General features: G+C 47.0%; 2 protein-coding genes across 4 annotated transcripts; one reads left to right on the top strand and one right to left on the bottom strand.

The window, feature by feature from the left end:
- Positions 1–10: 10 nt before the first annotated feature.
- Positions 11–8,228, top strand: nop14 (NOP14 nucleolar protein homolog (yeast)). The gene is made up of 19 exons (XM_040198579.2): positions 11–204; positions 636–821; positions 1,260–1,394; positions 1,620–1,761; positions 1,979–2,121; positions 2,412–2,543; positions 2,637–2,759; positions 2,852–2,983; positions 3,075–3,411; positions 3,548–3,678; positions 4,054–4,139; positions 4,250–4,385; positions 4,504–4,605; positions 4,773–4,926; positions 5,046–5,205; positions 6,841–6,988; positions 7,097–7,215; positions 7,316–7,471; positions 7,562–8,228. Exons 2-19 carry the CDS (start codon positions 636–638, stop codon positions 7,656–7,658), a joined length of 2,619 nt encoding a protein of 872 aa, XP_040054513.2. The 5' UTR covers positions 11–204; the 3' UTR covers positions 7,659–8,228.
- A 3-nt stretch (positions 8,229–8,231) lies between these two features.
- Positions 8,232–13,816, bottom strand: LOC120832354 (gamma-synuclein). Of its 3 annotated transcripts, none has more exons than XM_040198582.2 (6): positions 13,543–13,816; positions 13,011–13,148; positions 12,865–12,894; positions 11,722–11,852; positions 9,229–9,300; positions 8,232–8,845 (listed from the first exon to the last, which is right to left on the bottom strand). In XM_040198582.2, the coding sequence occupies exons 2-6, from the start codon at positions 13,129–13,131 to the stop codon at positions 8,825–8,827; spliced, it is 375 nt and encodes a 124-aa protein (XP_040054516.1). In that variant the 5' UTR covers positions 13,132–13,148; positions 13,543–13,816; the 3' UTR covers positions 8,232–8,824. The 3 variants fall into 3 exon arrangements, with proteins under 3 accessions (XP_040054516.1, XP_040054515.1, XP_077944261.1); XM_040198581.2 differs by having other exon boundaries at positions 13,011–13,151; positions 13,543–13,814; XM_078088135.1 differs by lacking the exon at positions 13,543–13,816 and having other exon boundaries at positions 13,011–13,344.
- Between the last annotated feature and the right edge of the window lie 2,340 nt (positions 13,817–16,156).

The raw sequence follows: 16,156 nt of genomic DNA on the forward strand, positions 1-16,156 counted from the left end.
CCGGAAGTAGCTCCTCTTTTCTGCCTTTGTTTTGAACTTTCACCTCCGGCTTGTGCACGCTGGAAAAACCTAAGCCAAGCGAAGCAACGTGGATAGTAAAGTGATACGAGTGTTATTTAATACATTCAGCGGTGGCAGAGCCGCATTGCCGGATGTTTTCTTCCGCCGGGCTTCAATAACTCGAGTCCTCCACTCGGCTTAAAGGTGAACTCCGTCCGCGCGGCGTAACGCCACTTTATTTGCGAACTGTGGTGAAGCTAATCTAGCTAACTTTAGCTGCAACGCTTCTGCCATATATTCCTCGGTTTTCGTCCCCACACCTTTGCTCCCATTAGTATATGCGAGGACCACCGTGTAATGTTACGCTAAAAACAATAAACGCGCCAACAGTTAGCAAGTGTTAACGTTAGCTAGCGTAGCTGATGCGGGAGGGACGTGTTTGACGTCACTACGATAACATCGCGCGTCCCAAATGCCGCGTTACTCAGTTTCCGTTTGATCGGCGACGTGTATGAAATTAAGAGTTTAACAAGTGTATGAATAAGACTCGCTGGGTGCGTCACGGATGGAGGTGCTCAGGTGAGTCTGTGATGTCAGAGGTTTCCACTCAATCAGTCCTCGCACATCTGTTCCAGATGGGGAAGGTTCCCAAGAAGAAGAGGAGCGTCGCCGACAAGGTCCGCAAAGCCAAGACCTCCTTCGAAATCAAAAACAACCCCTTCGAGGTGAAAATCAACAGGAAGAAATTTGATGTTTTGGGGAGAAAAAGCAAGCACGATGTGGGTCTGCCCGGGGTGTCTCGATCCAAAGCCAACAATAAGGTAAGTAAGAGGTTACTTTCCCCAATGACTTCTCCGTCACTCATCACACAGCCAGAAGAAATATGCACATGAGCTGCTGTGATTATTATCCCTGTAGTGGCAAATCAAAGTTACAAAGAGAAATGAATGAATATAAGATATATGAGAACTCTACAGTACAGTGACACTGTATTCTACAACCATGGGTCACAGCTCATCATCTCCAGCACAATCTGTGCTGTGATCTCAGTATCATGCTGACAGAGGGATTCTCTGCAGGAGAGCCCGAGAGCTTTGTGAGGACATAGAGTACTGTGAACAGAACTCAAATGAGGATAAAAGAAGTATTCATACACTTACTGCATTAAATATATGAAGCAGTTCATTTAATACATTGCTGCCATAACTCTTGAAATGCCATAACTCTTGAAATGAAATTCCCCATTTATTGATCCGTAGAGAAAAGAAACCCTCCTGAAGGAATACAAACAGAAAGGCAGATCCAGCAAATTCATCGACAAACGCTTCGGGGAGTACGACACCCAGATGGCACCTGAAGACAAAATCCTGAAGAGGTTCGCGTTGGAGAGACAGGTCAGTGCAGCTGTAACGATTTGTGGACCGGACACAGCCGGCTCTATCGTGCCGGTCACCTTTCAAAAGACTCGGCGATATCACTGCCTAAGGACTCATTTGACCCTTTGACTGACGTCTGGCGCTTTGGCCCTCTGAATGACTCATTGGTGACTTAACATTTTTAGCAAGTAATTTCACTAATGTCTTTTAAACTCCCGGGCCAAACTTTGCTTTATTATTAAGCGCGTCCACGATAAGAAGGACCTGTACAACTTGAACGAGGACGAGGAGCTGACTCATTACGGCCAGTCGCTGGCGGAGATGGAGAAATTCAATGACGCTGTGGACAGCGATGATGAGTCTGAAGAGAAAGGTCTTTTATCAGGTGAGTTTTGCTGACGTCCGGAACACCAAACAAACAGAAGGTTAAATATTGAACCTGTTAATTGGGCACAAAAGGCTTTAAAAAAAACAACTTGATCTAGTCTGAGCGTAACGCCCATCACTGCGTTGGGTTCATTTCCAGCCCCCGCTGGGTTTTTGACACCTAGATATAGATTTGATACATAACAGTGACAACATTTCTCTTTTTTCTCATCCAGCTGAGCTGACCGCCTCCCACTTTGGAGGAGGAGGTCTCCTCAGAAAGAAAACAGGGGGGCAGCAGGATGGGGAAGAAACCCACCGAGCCAAGTCCAGACAGGAGCTCATTGACGAGCTCATCCAGAAGTCCAAGCAGGAGAAGGTGAGGCAGCAGCACTGTATCTATGGATGTATGCCAACAACACTCCAATGAGCCACTCTGCACTCTACACCGCTTACTGCACCGGCCACTAGATCTTAATTTGAGTTAAACACACTTAATTCTCTACCACGGCTGAAAATAGTCCCTAACAAATACACCATTCACTCCTGTTAGAGTAACTTCAGCTAAATGCAGCCGTCTGACAAAATACAAATAAATGAAAAGGGACTTGTGTGAAGATTTGTTTGAGGTCCAGATGAGTTTTCTTTAATATTTTTTTACTTTTTTAGCGGGAGCGACAGGTGCGGAAAGAGGAGTCTCAAGAGCTGACTGAGAAGCTGGACCAGGAGTGGAAAAGCATCCAGGCTCTGCTGGTGAAAAAGACGCCCAAGTGCGACCGTGCCGAGGAGGAGAAGCCCAAGGTAGGGTCACGGCCACCTCCAGAAATGCTTTTCCTCCACTTATCGGCTTTCATTCATCCGTTTCTTTGTTCTCTCTCCCTCTGTGCGTTGCAGCTGGAACAGTATGACATGATGGTCAGAGAGTTGGTCTTTGACATGAAGGCTCAGCCCTCGGAGAAGTTGAAAACCCCGGAGGAGCTCGCCCGGGAGGAGAGGGAGAAGCTGCAGAAACTAGAGGTATGGTTGATCACCCTCTGATCCCGACGCTAACAGCTTTTCGTCGTCGTCGCATACTTGGCAAACCTGTTGTTGCTCTTTTTTCCTTCTAGTCCGACCGCCTGAGGAGGATGATGGGGGAAGAAGTGGAGGAGAGTTCACAGAGTCAAAGCCACATCTCTGCTGATGACCTCCACGACGGCTTCATCCTGGATAAGGATGACGAGAAGACCCTGTCTTATCAGGTGGGAGACAAGCGGAGACAAGCGGTCTGTGTGTGAAAGAACTAAAGGGTTCTTTGTTAATACCGAATGTGTTAAATTTCCATTTCTCCAGGATGGCAAATGGAACATCGAAGAGGAGGCTGACAAAGATAAGACTGAAGAGGATGATGAAGAAGAGGGACACAGTGGAGAGGTGGAGGATGGAGATGCGGGGGAGGAGGAGGAGGAGGAGGAAGATGATAATGCAGATGAGGAGGGGGAGGAGGAGGAGGAGGAGGGGGAGCAGGAGGCCAGCGATGAAGAAGAAGATGGTCACTCTGACCTGGAGTCCGAGCAAGAAAGCGACGACGAGGAGAGAAAAGAGACCAGTGCCCAACCGAGTCTGAGCAAAGAGGAGATAAAGGCCCAGCAGGAAGCGGCTAAAGCAGAGCTCCCGTACACATTTACTGGTGACTACACTGCACATGTGCAAAAACTATGCTCGGAACACACAGAGTAGCTTTTGCTTCATAGCTTTCTTTTGGTGTTTATTTTTACTCGGATGAGTATCGTCATCATTCTCCCGTTTTCTTCTTCTTCTCTTAGCTCCAGAGAGCTACAGTGACCTGAAGGATCTGCTCCAAGGCCACACCCCTGAAAACCAGCGCCTCATTGTGGCCAGGACTCAGAAAAGCAACCACGCCAGTTTGGCTGTGGGCAATAAGCTCAAACTGCAGGTAAAATCCAGAGCAGGCTGCACACTGTGTCTCTGTATCCAGGTTTTAGCCACAGCCACTGTCGTCACTCGTCACTTTGTCATTTGTTCGCTAGTGCACTTTATTTTTTAATATATATCTTGTATATATATATCCTTAATATTTTTTTTAACTTTATTATCTTATTTTATACTAACCCATAGCCTTATTCTACTAATCCATAGCATTAGAATTTCATTTTATTTTATTTTATTACTTGTGCACTGCTGTCTTGTGGTCTATTGTTACACTGTCTACTGTCATGCACCAACCGCCAAGTCAAATTCCTTGTATGTATGACATATTTTGGTAATAACTGTTTCCTGATTCCTGAATGTGTTCTTGTTACTTTCTCAGAAAATGTTTGGCTTTTTGTTGGAGTACATCGGAGAACTGGCCACCAGGAGTCCACCTGAACTCGTCGCCGTAGATAAGCTCATACCGTGAGTTCAGATAGTTTTAACTCCTCAAAGATTAAGATATTTAGTCCTTAAAACAAACGGAACTGATCATCCCAGCGTTTTTCTTCTCTCCATCTCTCTCTCGCCTGTAGAGAGTTGTACAGCATGTGTCAGATGTTTCCAGAAGCAGCCTGTAAGGCCATGCAGAGCATCTTCGAAGACGCTGGTCATACCATGGAGGAGGTGCTTGAGGTCAAAGGGCATGTTCCTTTCCCAGCGCTGGACATGGTATGGATTATTTGCTGTAAACATCCATTCTGTCCTCTCGATCAAGGGATCCTTCTCTCCTCTCTCTACTACCAACTTGCTCCAGTGTGGTTTTGTGTTTTTTGTTGTTGTCTTTTAGCTCGTCTACCTGAAGGTGACAGGGCTGCTGTTTCCCACCTCAGATTTCAGACACCCCGTCACAACTCCGGCGCTGCTTTACATCAGCCAGGCGCTCACCAAGGTGCGCACAGTCGTCCGTTTGTTCACCGCCTGCGTCGTCGAAATCAGTCGTCCATTTCTTTTGGATAATAAAATACTTTATCCATCCATACTGTCATGTTCTTTTAAGTGAATCTGGATAACGGGTTGCTTGATTTTCAGCACTTAACGCCGTCTTTCCACGCTTAGTGCCCGGTGAGATCGCTGCAGGACGTGACGTCGGGTTTGGTGCTGTGCTGCCTGGGAGTGGAGTACGTCACCTTCTCGAAGCGCTTCCTGCCGGAGCTCATCAACTTCCTGGCTGGGACGCTGCATCTGGCCGTAAAGGACAAGACCTCCCTCGGTAGCCCGCGCGCGCGCTCGCCCTCATCGACTCTCTCCCACAACTCTGGCGTGCATTTCTTCCGTCTGGATGCCGGCATTCGTCTCGCGGCTCAGCAAGCCTTTGACTTTGTGTTGCAGGCTACACGGTGGTGCCGCCCTTTAGGCCAACGGGGAAGTGCAGCGATCTGCTCGTGTTGTCGGACTCTGAGTCCTGCGAGAGCTGGACCAAGAAAAGCCTTCCGCTGTCTGCGACTCGACACCTGGAACTCCGAAGCGAGCGGGACAGAGATCACCACAGGTAGGAGGGGAGTCAAGTGGCCGTGCTTTTGAGTTTGAATCGTCATGGTAACATCGCGTCTCTCTGTACCTCAGACGCACTGGAGCTGTGAACTTGTTAACTTTAGGAGGATGAGTAGGATGAGATGAATCAATACCACTAATGTCTGTCAGTAAAGCCACAACATGTCAGTTTTATTCAGTTATTATACTGAATAAACTAGGTAGGAACACTGAATCATTATTAAATTGATGTGATGGCCATCTGCATATTTCTCCAGAGCCTTGATTACTATTAATCAACACTAACTAACTAATCACAAGATAGTGTGTGTAAAGTAGAAAAATCCACAGAGGAATAAAGTATTTTTTTCTCCCCCACAAAACCCCCCCCGTTTATTTCATTTTGTTGAATTTATTTTAGCAATAACATCCAGGCTTGCAACTGACTGTTGTTTTTTGTTCCCTGTGCCATTCAGAGGTCTGGTTAATTTTGTTATATTAGACAATAGCAGTGACCGTATGTCCGCTAACAGTCGATCCGCCGCTTCCCTTCTGATTTAGCGTTGTGCATTTGTCCCTTTTTAAGTTAAACCAGAGGAGGAATTGTTACGTTTCCAAAAAGGATTTCTAAATTAACGTCAAAGCCCTCCCCCGGCGTTGCTTTGTTACCCCGTCTGCATAAACAGATGACCCCCGGAGACGTGGCATTCGGAGGCAACGGATCTCAGAATGCCTTAATTGGCCTCTCCGATTGTACTGTGTAATAACAGGAGAGAGCCGAGGGAGGGAGGGAGCGATTATAGTGTGAGAGAACGCGTTGTCTTCTCGCTGCTTCTCGCTTTCCGTTTGCACCGGAATCTGAAGCCCAACAAAACTCTTAAACGGTCGTGTCGCAACATTTCATGGATCCATTTTAGTCCGTGACCGGGGTCTTCCGTCTGTGTGTGAGACGCGGTGCTTACCTGTCCGGGCCGCGCGGCTCGGAGACGATTCGTCCGCTCTCGTGTTTCTGACGAGTCGCCGTCGCCGTGGTTTCACACAGCAGCTGGTGTGTGGGCAAGAAGCAAAGCTGGTAAACAGGCTTCAGCGGCCCATTGTCGTGCACGAGGGGGGGGGGCGTGAGAATATTCTTTTATTTGTACTCGACTGAAATGAATACTTGAAACAAACCAGTCCGACCCAAACTCAAGCGCGGTTGTGTAGGAGATAATTTATTTGATTTAAAATTGATTGACTATTTGTCAAAGCAATGGAACCTATTGAGTGAGAGAGATCTAAAACCACTTTCAAGGATTATACAATCCCATAAATGATGAAGCATCCGGCCCCTGTTATTCATCCAATGTTTCCTATTGACAACAGCAGTTGTTCTGAATGACTCCTGCTCCTCACACCTCGGCGCTGAGTCATATTCTAATTCCTGCCTTCCTTCAGGCCTCCCAGTGACACAAACACACACACACACAGCAGCTGTGCGCAACCAGTCCAGTCACTGAATTCCTGTAGGGGGGGCCGGGGTGCAGCATCTGGGTAGTGATGGCCAGAGCCTGTGTGCACTTCCTGAAGTGTGCTTCGATAACTAGATTAGCTGTGCGGCTCCGAGGCTCCTGACTGAGGCGCACGTGGTGAGATGTGACTCTCCGTCTCCCTGCAGGTTGACGTGTGTGTCCACCTGCCTGGACCTGGTGAAGCGATGCTGTCTGCTCTACAAAGACCTGCCGTCCTTCACCTGCATCTTTCGGCCAATCAGAACGCTGCTCTCCGAGCACCTCTCGGCCCAGACGTTACCGGAGCTCTTGCAGGTTGGTTGACGGAGACGCTTTGATGCGCCCGAGGTCTCCCCGCTCTTCGTCTTTAACGTGTCGGTTTCCCCTGGAAATGTGTAATAATGTTTGTTGTTTCCGCGGCAGGAGCTCCGCGGTGAGATTCTGGAGAGCATCGGCGGCGCGGCCGTGACGCGCTGTCGGCTGGTTTTGGAGAAGAAGAAGCCGATTCCCTTGAAGCTGCTCACACCCAAGATTGTTGAAGTGTAAGACACAAAACTGAAAAGGAATCTCCCCGCGTGGAAACCAACGGATAAAGAATGCTCATCCTCCCAACGGGGCCTTTTTGCTTCTTATGTTTGCCAGGTTGGACTACGGAAAGAAGCGCGGCTGCAACAGAGAGGAGCGGGAGAAGGAGCGACTGAAGCACAAGTACAAGAAGGAGTTCAAGGGCGCCCTGAGGGAGATCCGAAAGGACACGCGCTTCCTGGCCAGGGAGAAGCTCACCGAGGTCATGGACAGGTACGGATGAGCACAGCGTCCACGAGGGCTCCCCACTTGTTTCCGTGGAAGTGGACGCCTTTTTAACGTGTGCCGCGTTGTGTATTTCAGAGATTCCGAGAGAAAGAGGAAAGTGAGGGAGCTGTTTGGCAGCTTGGCCACTCAGGAGGGGGAGTGGAAGGCCCTGAAGAGGATGAAGAGTAAGTGAAGCACGGGACCTTCACCGCGTTTCCCTCAGTCGTCGGTTCCCTCGTCATGTTGCCGCCTCCCATCCAGATGTGGGAAAAAACGGCCCGTTCGAGGCTGACAGCTGTGGAAATGGGAACCGTTTTGTACTTTGTGGTTTTTAACGGCGAGATGGGACGAATTCAACTCCTTTGTCACGGCGCGCATTTTATGTTGTTTGACGAATATCTGTCAAGTATGAATAAGGCGTTTGATTGGAAGTTGGATGCTGTTGTTGGAAGTGTCAGTAAACGCAGCAGTTTAATGCTCTGTTTGCATTGTCTCTCTTTTTACCACTTTAATGTCCTGGCAGAGAAATAAATGAAGCATCTTTCGGTTCTCTGCTTTCCGACCATGTTTTTACTGTCCAGCTGGTTTATTGCCATCGTGATAATAATGTGAACCAGTCATGAAGAGTTGTAATGCAGATGAGTAAATGTATGAGCTGTCAAAAGAAGCAATGCAATGCAATTACCAAACTTAAGAATCCTTAAAACGGTTACGGTCATTGGCTCAATTGTTGTTGAATGAATGAACAAACAAAAACTACAAACCCTTTTTCTCACTGACTTTTATTCAACACAACTCCCAAGTCGATTCATGCTCTTGGTTTCCAAAAGTCCCTTCAGTATGCAATGTATTTTTCACAGCGGTGATAAATTAAAACATACAATATGAATGCACAAATAGCACTTTGTAGTTCACCGCAAAATACAGTGACAGCACAGACACACACACACACACACACACGCACATAAAAATAGAGAATATCATTAAGCTTCATTTCAAACATCACGTTAATTGTTCATTAATATTGAGACACTTAGGTGCTTGAAGTTTGACATTTAAATGTTTGAGCAATTGATAAAGCCACACAGGTGGGGACAACATACATGTAGACACACACACACACACACACTGAGACGTGTACTCACTGTAATTACAGCCGGTCACTAAGCACCGATGTGTAAAAGGCACACACACACATGCACGACATCTCTTTCTCTACAACATTTACCCGCATACAGACATACAAAACAACACACGCACACACATGTTGGGCACAGACTCCACAAAGGGCCAAACGAGGCACGGCGGGACTCGGGCGGAGCCCCGTGGAATGTTTCCGTGGTCAATCGTCGTCTCCGATCAGTTGTCGTCGGCGTCGTCCTGAGGGAGGAGGAAGGATGGGAGGGTGAGTACAACGCGATGATCGCACAACCCGACGAGGTGGCGTTGGAACAGCCGCGGTGATGTGTCTTTGTCCGTGGTTTTCACATTCTACTGATGTGACAGAACGCACGCTTTATGCTGTAACGCCTGATATTCAAATGCATTAAATGGTTTTAATAGTTGTTTCCGAGGCTCTCACTGTGTGTGTTTTGGACACACAGATTACATTAGTCTTGTTACAAGTGAAAAATGGGTGTCGTGTGAACAGGTCCCTTGTGTTGCACCAGGGTTTTAAGAGTCTCCCATCAATTAACGGCTGCTTCTTTCATGTTTAAATGCAGATTCGTATTAGACATAGACTCTTGCAGGAGGAGACTTACCTCCATCGCATCAGCAGGGTCCGTATCAACCGGTGACTCCGCCATGTCCTGTACTGCCGAGGCCTCATCACTCTGGGAAAAGACAATAACGGAATCTGAACACGATACATTCAGAGAAAACAATTCATCACGTGACAATTCAAGCGCTATTATAAATCACAAGTTGGAAGGTAAACAACACACAGAATTCCTCTTTATTCATTAATAAAAGGCGCTCGCGCTCGTTTCATGATGATTATTATGACCAGCGGTCCTTTGGAGTGAGACGGCGGGTAATGAAGGAGGGGAGCTGAGGGTGTGTGTGTGTGTGTGTGTGTGTGTGTGTGTGTGTGTGTGTGTGACGTCTCTCCTGTCCAGCCGAGGGGACGCCATGACACCGTGGCATTGAGCTGACCTTCCTTAATGGGGAGCGGTCACGGGGCGCCGACGTGCACGTGTTTGTGCACGTGCGTGGCGCTCGCTCACATGACCTTCAACCACATACTGCACCTTCGAACCCCCGCTGTTGCATCTAACACCACCCATCACGCCTCCATCTGGTCGCACAGCCTAGCTGGAGACGCGTGTGCTCACGTTTACAGGCACGCAGCTGGACTGCCAGTGGACCGCGACGTGTGTTTTTACCGTGGTCGGATCAAATTTTGGCCAAAAGTTTTAGATTCTTTCAATTTTCAGGACAAAAATCAAACTTTTTAATATGTTTCTGCTCACACGGATGAATCAAGCTAACACCCGGCCGCCGTTCTGCTTTGTACCAACGCAGAAAGGGCCTCCGAGGGCCTCTGTTATTGCATGTCGCTGAAAAGATGCATGCAATGAGACGTGCTTTTTTGTCTTGGACCATTTTTCTTGCCGTGTCTCATCCTCGGGTCCTCAAACGCTGCACCTGGCAGGCTGCGTCTCGTTGTCTCTCTCCTGTCTCTCTGTCTCCTGATATGAGTCACCGGCAGCTGATGAGCTGCAGAAACGACTGGAGGACGAGATTAATCGGACTCAGCATCACCACCTTTCTCTGTGTGTGTGTGCGCGCGTAGGTGCGTGCGCGTCAGACCCACAGGAGACGATCTTTGATGTGCTCTCTCAACCTGCCATCAATGTTTTAATCAAATCAATATTAATGGCGTTTAATGGCAGACGATCTGCTGCCGTCTGCATGTCAATCTGTCGGCGGGATTTTCTTTCTCCCCCCTTTTTAATCTGTGTGTTTACCCGTCGTTCCCACCACGTCTCCACCAGTCACGCGCACCGCGTGTCTGTTTGACCATCTGGTTGTCTGTGTCGTCTGCCGGTTTGTCATCCTCGTAATGTGGCTGTTCTCACTCCTGGGAGAGGGTGAGGGGGGGGGGGCTGCCTTAAATAACGCGACCCCGGACCGGGATGGATGAAGGGATTCGGTGAGATGTCTGTGGAACAAACCACGCGCATCTTTTGATAATAAAATCAAATGCTGCAAAGGTCTGCGATGAAGGATGGCGCCGGTGGTGGGAAAATAATTGCTTCATTAAAAGATCCGCATGTACAGGTGTCGGCTATAAAAAAAAACCTTCTTTGGTCTTTATCGTCTGGTACTTTTCACAGATCACACCCAATTGAAGCCAAGCTGAAGACGTTTGTGTGCGTGTGTGTGTGTGTGTGCTGCTCCCTTTTGGTGTCTAAATTGTGCTAATTGAGGGGAGGTTGCATCACAACAAACCTTTCAACATGAGGTCGGCGTGGCCCAGGGACGTGTGTGATTGGCTTATCGTCTCCTGCTACTTACAGCCGTGTTATGAAAAACACGGGTAATTACGGGCAAATTTGAAACGTTCTCTCATAATAACGTCCCATTTGAACACCTTAATAATGGCCAAACACACCACAGGGCGATGCGATGGTTTGAAGAAGAACAATGTTTGGTTGAGTGTAGAGAAAAAGACGGAGGGCGTAAACGTGAAGGCCATCTGCTCCTTTGGGTGAGTCGGTTTGAGATGGTGTCGAGGAAAAGGGACAATTTGATATTTGACACATTCGGTGTTTCTCGTCCTTGAGGTCTGACGAACCTCTAAAGATATCTTAGAAATACTGACTTCCCTCAGCGAAGGAGAGGAAAGGGAGGGACGAGGATGAGGAGGACAAAGGGGGGAACCGTGTCTCACGAGACAGGCAGCAGATATGAGGAGTGGTGACAAACGGCAGAAGGTAAGGGGGACGAGGTGAAGAGTGATGGCGGAGAGACGCGTATATCAGTATATCAGTATATCAGCCTCCTGCACGTGTGGTCAGACAAGTAGAATTTAAATGTCCTAATTGTTTCAGGAAAATATAATAATTACCTTATTCCTTGTATATTTCTTTACATTCTTTCTAGCTCAATAAAAAGTGCTTTTGGACATTTGCCGCCCCGAGGCTTAATCTCTATTAAAGATATTCTCTGAACCACAGCGCCAGGCTGCAGAACTATTCAATACCCCAAATTCTCAGTCAAAGCTTAGATGAAAAAGCGTCTCCCCTCACTTGTTTGGCCGGATCCTTCTTGACCAACCCAGTGGCGACGACCATGTTGCCGGCCCCTTCCACCGTTTTGTGGGCCACGGCGGTCACCCCGGTAACCATGGCTCCACCCACCTGTGACACGCCAGACACGGCTGTAGGGAAGTAAAAAAAAAAAAAAAAACGAAGAAGGCCGTTTGAGGAGGGCGTGTGTGGAATGGAGGCTCGGTGCCAGTCTGTGAGGATTGGCACATAGAAAAACCAGCACAGTGTACGCTTGTTTTAACGTGTGCAATCTAACAAACGCAAATCCAAGCATCGGGTCTCAGCATCAGGTGTGCGTCCCTCTACCTGGAGTCGTGCTTTGAGGCCTACACAGCTGCTTAGGACCGCGTCCTTCTGTGACCTGTAAACCCCCCCCCGTGATAATTGCCTGCAGGCACTTTCCTTTCATAGACTCCAGCCAGTTTTACCCCACCTTTCACTGTCTGAGCGCTGCCTTGTTGTGTCAGGTGAGGTGTTGCACTTCAGTGCGGCTGATTGTACCGATATTCTCTTTACTCAGTGAGGCGCCGAGGTAGTCTCTTGACGTGTGTGATTTGAAAGCTGCTGAATTGAGGGTCCGTGATGCCGATCGTATTGGGGTCACAAGAAAATAGCTTTGTTTTATGGGGGGAAATAAGAACAAAAATGTAATGTAATGGAGAAATGTATTCACACAATAATCAATTGAGCTGCACTTTGCTATGAGGAATCCTATATGAGGATTATCCGATCACTGAGATGAAAAGAAATGGCCCCCAACTTTGTGCCTCGGACATTCTGTACAACCACACATCTTAAATAACTCACTTTACTCAACAACACAGCCGTTTCCCTGGGTGCCTGTGTCGGCTCCTCTGCTTGTTATGTGTGAGAAATAGCAGGGGCCCGGCCGTGGGGGGGGGGGGGGGGTTATGTTCAATAAGACGGTGAAATATGACACCTACAGTTACAATCCATCTCACTGACCACCTGAGGATCAGTGTTCTTCTTTTGTGTCGTTCGAAGATCTATTGTGTCCAACATGCAGCTCAGTTTACGGATTGTGTCCAATGAAAGGACTATTGTTCGTTTTCTTTTATGTTTACACCAACATGAGAAATGCATTTAAAAAATGCTTCCTACCTGTTGTGACTCCATCCTTTGTTTTGTTACCTGAAAGGATGCCACGTGAATCTCAATTAGTACCACAAAAAAAGAGAAGAAAACAGATGCACAGATGATAAATAAATAAATGCACTCACTCATTACGGCTTAAAACATACACTCACCGACAAACATGACCCCGTCTTTCGTCATCTCGGCTGCTCCGGTCACTCCCTGCTTGGTTTTCTCCGCCACCGCCGCGACCCCGTCCCTGGCTTTGGAGAAACCCTTCTTGAACGCGTCCATGGCCGCTCGGCTGGCAGCTGCTGCGGGGACGTCGAGAGGAAAACCACAAGGAATCAGGAGCAGAACGATCCGGATCGCAGCGCGTGACAATACACACCAACGATGCCACCGCCCTACTTTCTGTGCCTCCCCCTCTCTCTCTCTCTGGGTGTCTCTCTATCTCTCTCTCTCTCTCTCCTTCTGCCCGTGTGAATGCTGAAACAAGTCCCACCTGTAACCGGTTTCAAGCCCCGACCGTGGAACCATGAATGGATTTACTATTCATGGTTCACGGTTTTTTTTTTTTAAAGACAATGTTGTATTTTAAGCCGACAAGGAAATGGATGATGTTTAAAAAATATATATACATCAATATAATATATAAATATAATGGCGGAGAAGAATAAATAAAATGAGCTGCGGTCCACGCACCTGTTCGCTTTAACTTCCTTCAAACGCGGCGAGCCGGAGATTCCCCCAAAGGGCAGTAAAACCAGTTTATTCTCTCCGAACTACAACCACACTCTCAAACAGTGTGCGTGCGTGTGTGTGTGTGTGTGTGCGTGCGCGCGCGTGTCTTCTTAACAGACAGACGCTCCACAGGTTTAACAGACGCGTCGGTGATGGAGAAAGAGAGCGATGAGTCCCCGTGATGCTGATGCGAGAGAAGAGATGCTCTCTCTCTCTCTCTCTCTCTCTCTCTCTCTCTCTCTCTCTCTCTCTCTCTCTCTCTCTCTCACACACACGCTCACGCACACGCGCGCGCCCGGATTACGTATGGCTCCTTGTGCACGTGGGCTGCCCACAGCGCGTGGGCGCAGCCGCCTCTTGGAACCGTCGGCTGGCCGATCGCATCAAACCACTAATTAGTGACAGTGTAATGATCACGCGCACGGGGCACCGTCATGCCCGCATTAGAGGGTCATGTTGGAATTGGGTCGGAATAATTAGACCGTTTTTATTGTAGTTTTCTTTCTTTTTTTATTTAAGAAACAACGACAAACGCTTCAGATGGACAGATGGACTTTTCAAGGAAGGGTTTATAAGTTGCAATGGATGTGGTGGATTTATGACAATGAGCCTTATGAATACCTTACACAGTTATAACATCCAACAATGTGAAAAACCCTTGAGCATTAATTAGCAGGTTAGAAACATCTGTATTTTTGTATTCTTCTAGATGGCTTATAATTAGATTATAAAGCGTAGACATTCAAGGCTGCAGTTATAAAAGCTGATAAGTCATTGATTTTGATAACCAAGCAGGCAGTTTAAGTTTAAATAAGTTGGTGATTATTTAAAGTTAAGTTGAGTTTTTTCGAAACCTAGCAACAGCTCAGTTGGTACATTATTTATTAAGTGTTACATAACTCGTATAAGCCATTTTTAAAGGGGGCTTTATGAGACGGAGGTGCTATATAACTCAACAACTGTTGTTCATCACCAAATAATTGATACATGGAGATTTTTCCTATACTGTAGTTTTTTTAATCACTTTTGGTTCAGCATTGGCAAATAATTGATCAACCTTTAATACATCGTTAGGGAACCATGTAAATTGACATGATGCTGAAGCTGTGCTTAGTTTGCTTAATAGGATAACATGAGTCAGGTGATTTTTTATGGTGAACTTTTGTTCTTGTTCATCCATGTCTTATTTCCACTAATCTGACTTCCTGTGTCAGTTCATGTGTTCATGTGTATTTGGGGATAATTGATTCTCATTTGCGTGTTTTGTAAATCGAACCATCTGGGCAAACATTTATGGAAATTCAATCACAGTAGTGGTGAACACTGTTCGTGTAGTTTATTTGTAAGGTGATTAACGTTGGAAGTGCATTAAAAACATACAAGTTTGTTTACTATTATTTCACAACTCTTTACTTTTTGATAAGACTAAACAATCATCAATCAACTAATGCAGTAATGGACTTGCATCATTTTCAAAGGCTGTAATCAAAGTGAGAACTTTTATGGCTTTAGGGTTGATCGTGTCAGTTGGTTCATTTTTCTGCATGCTAAGTGGCTAAGCTAACGCCACGTCCAGCTGATGCATCGTTGAGGCAAACACTAACACTTCTGTGGAACCTATTGGGTGTGCATTAAAAAGGCTGTGCACTCAAAGTGATGTGGCACAACAGAAAATTATTGTTGTGGTCAACCCAGATGGCCACCGCCATCCTGTATCTCCCTAGTAGCTCCATCCTGTCTACTCAGAGCCCCGGTGCCTCCCAAAGTCGGCTGCTATGTTTCCTGCCTGTGAATCATCTTCCACCTCGTGGTGATGATTTACGCACTGCAAATGTCATAGCGGCCTATATTTACCGACCATTTTTCTTTTATTATTGCCATATTCCGGGTAAAGCTTATGCACGCCATGGAACGTCATCATTGCTGTTATCCATCATACGATGTGCGGCCATTGGACCGGACGGCCGTGCGAGCAATGGCAAGTGACGCATGCTCAAAGCAGGTGGAAACTAAATCCGATCATGTGACTGATTGTTAATTTGATGTAAACCGGCCTGTGTTCCTCCCCTACACCGGCACAAAAAGGTGCACGTACCAGTGACCTAAATTGTTGAGTCCATTTGAATTCATCATTTAAATTCCATTTTTAGGTTGGCTACAACACCACAATCAAATATCAACTTCATTAAAGATATCGTATCTCTTAACCATCATAATATGACCTTTAACCCACTGAAGTTGATTCAGGGTTTTATTCAGTCAGACGGAGAGTTGTCTGATTGAGCGAAAAGCACCAATCAGTTACACAGACGGGTGACAGAATTACATGGAAAACGGTGCTTATCTAACCGTGTTTTGACATCTGAACACTTTGTCGCTGCTGTCTAATGTAATGCGTCTGATTCATACGAAAACAAAAAAGCCTGTCATGTGTCCAAGTGCTCACAGGCTCACGGGGGCCGAGTCCTCACTGCGCTGTCAATCACATGCCGGGGAGCGGGCTTAATCGTTAAGGAATACTTTCAGCGAACCATTTAGCTACATTTTTCTATTTCAGTCATGTAGTCATTACCTC

Source organism: Gasterosteus aculeatus, chromosome 14 (assembly GCF_964276395.1).
Source record: "Gasterosteus aculeatus chromosome 14, fGasAcu3.hap1.1, whole genome shotgun sequence".
NCBI classification, from domain to species: Eukaryota; Metazoa; Chordata; class Actinopteri; order Perciformes; family Gasterosteidae; genus Gasterosteus; species Gasterosteus aculeatus.

What these genes read in the sequence shown, in the direction of transcription:
- LOC120832354 (XM_040198582.2), bottom strand. Translation starts at nt 13,131, where the DNA reads ATGGACGCGTTCAAGAAGGGTTTCTCCAAAGCCAGGGACGGGGTCGCG. An exon ending in AAAGGATGGAGTCACAACAG is followed by an intron (nt 11,853 to 12,864) that starts GTAGGAAGCATT and finishes ACTTCCCTACAG; the next exon opens with CCGTGTCTGGCGTGTCACAG. An exon ending in AGAAGGATCCGGCCAAACAA is followed by an intron (nt 9,301 to 11,721) that starts GTGAGGGGAGAC and finishes GTCTTTTCCCAG; the next exon opens with AGTGATGAGGCCTCGGCAGT.
- nop14 (XM_040198579.2), top strand. Translation starts at nt 636, where the DNA reads ATGGGGAAGGTTCCCAAGAAGAAGAGGAGCGTCGCCGACAAGGTCCGC. An exon ending in GGTTCGCGTTGGAGAGACAG is followed by an intron (nt 1,395 to 1,619) that starts GTCAGTGCAGCT and finishes TTTATTATTAAG; the next exon opens with CGCGTCCACGATAAGAAGGA. An exon ending in CGGGACAGAGATCACCACAG is followed by an intron (nt 5,206 to 6,840) that starts GTAGGAGGGGAG and finishes GTCTCCCTGCAG; the next exon opens with GTTGACGTGTGTGTCCACCT.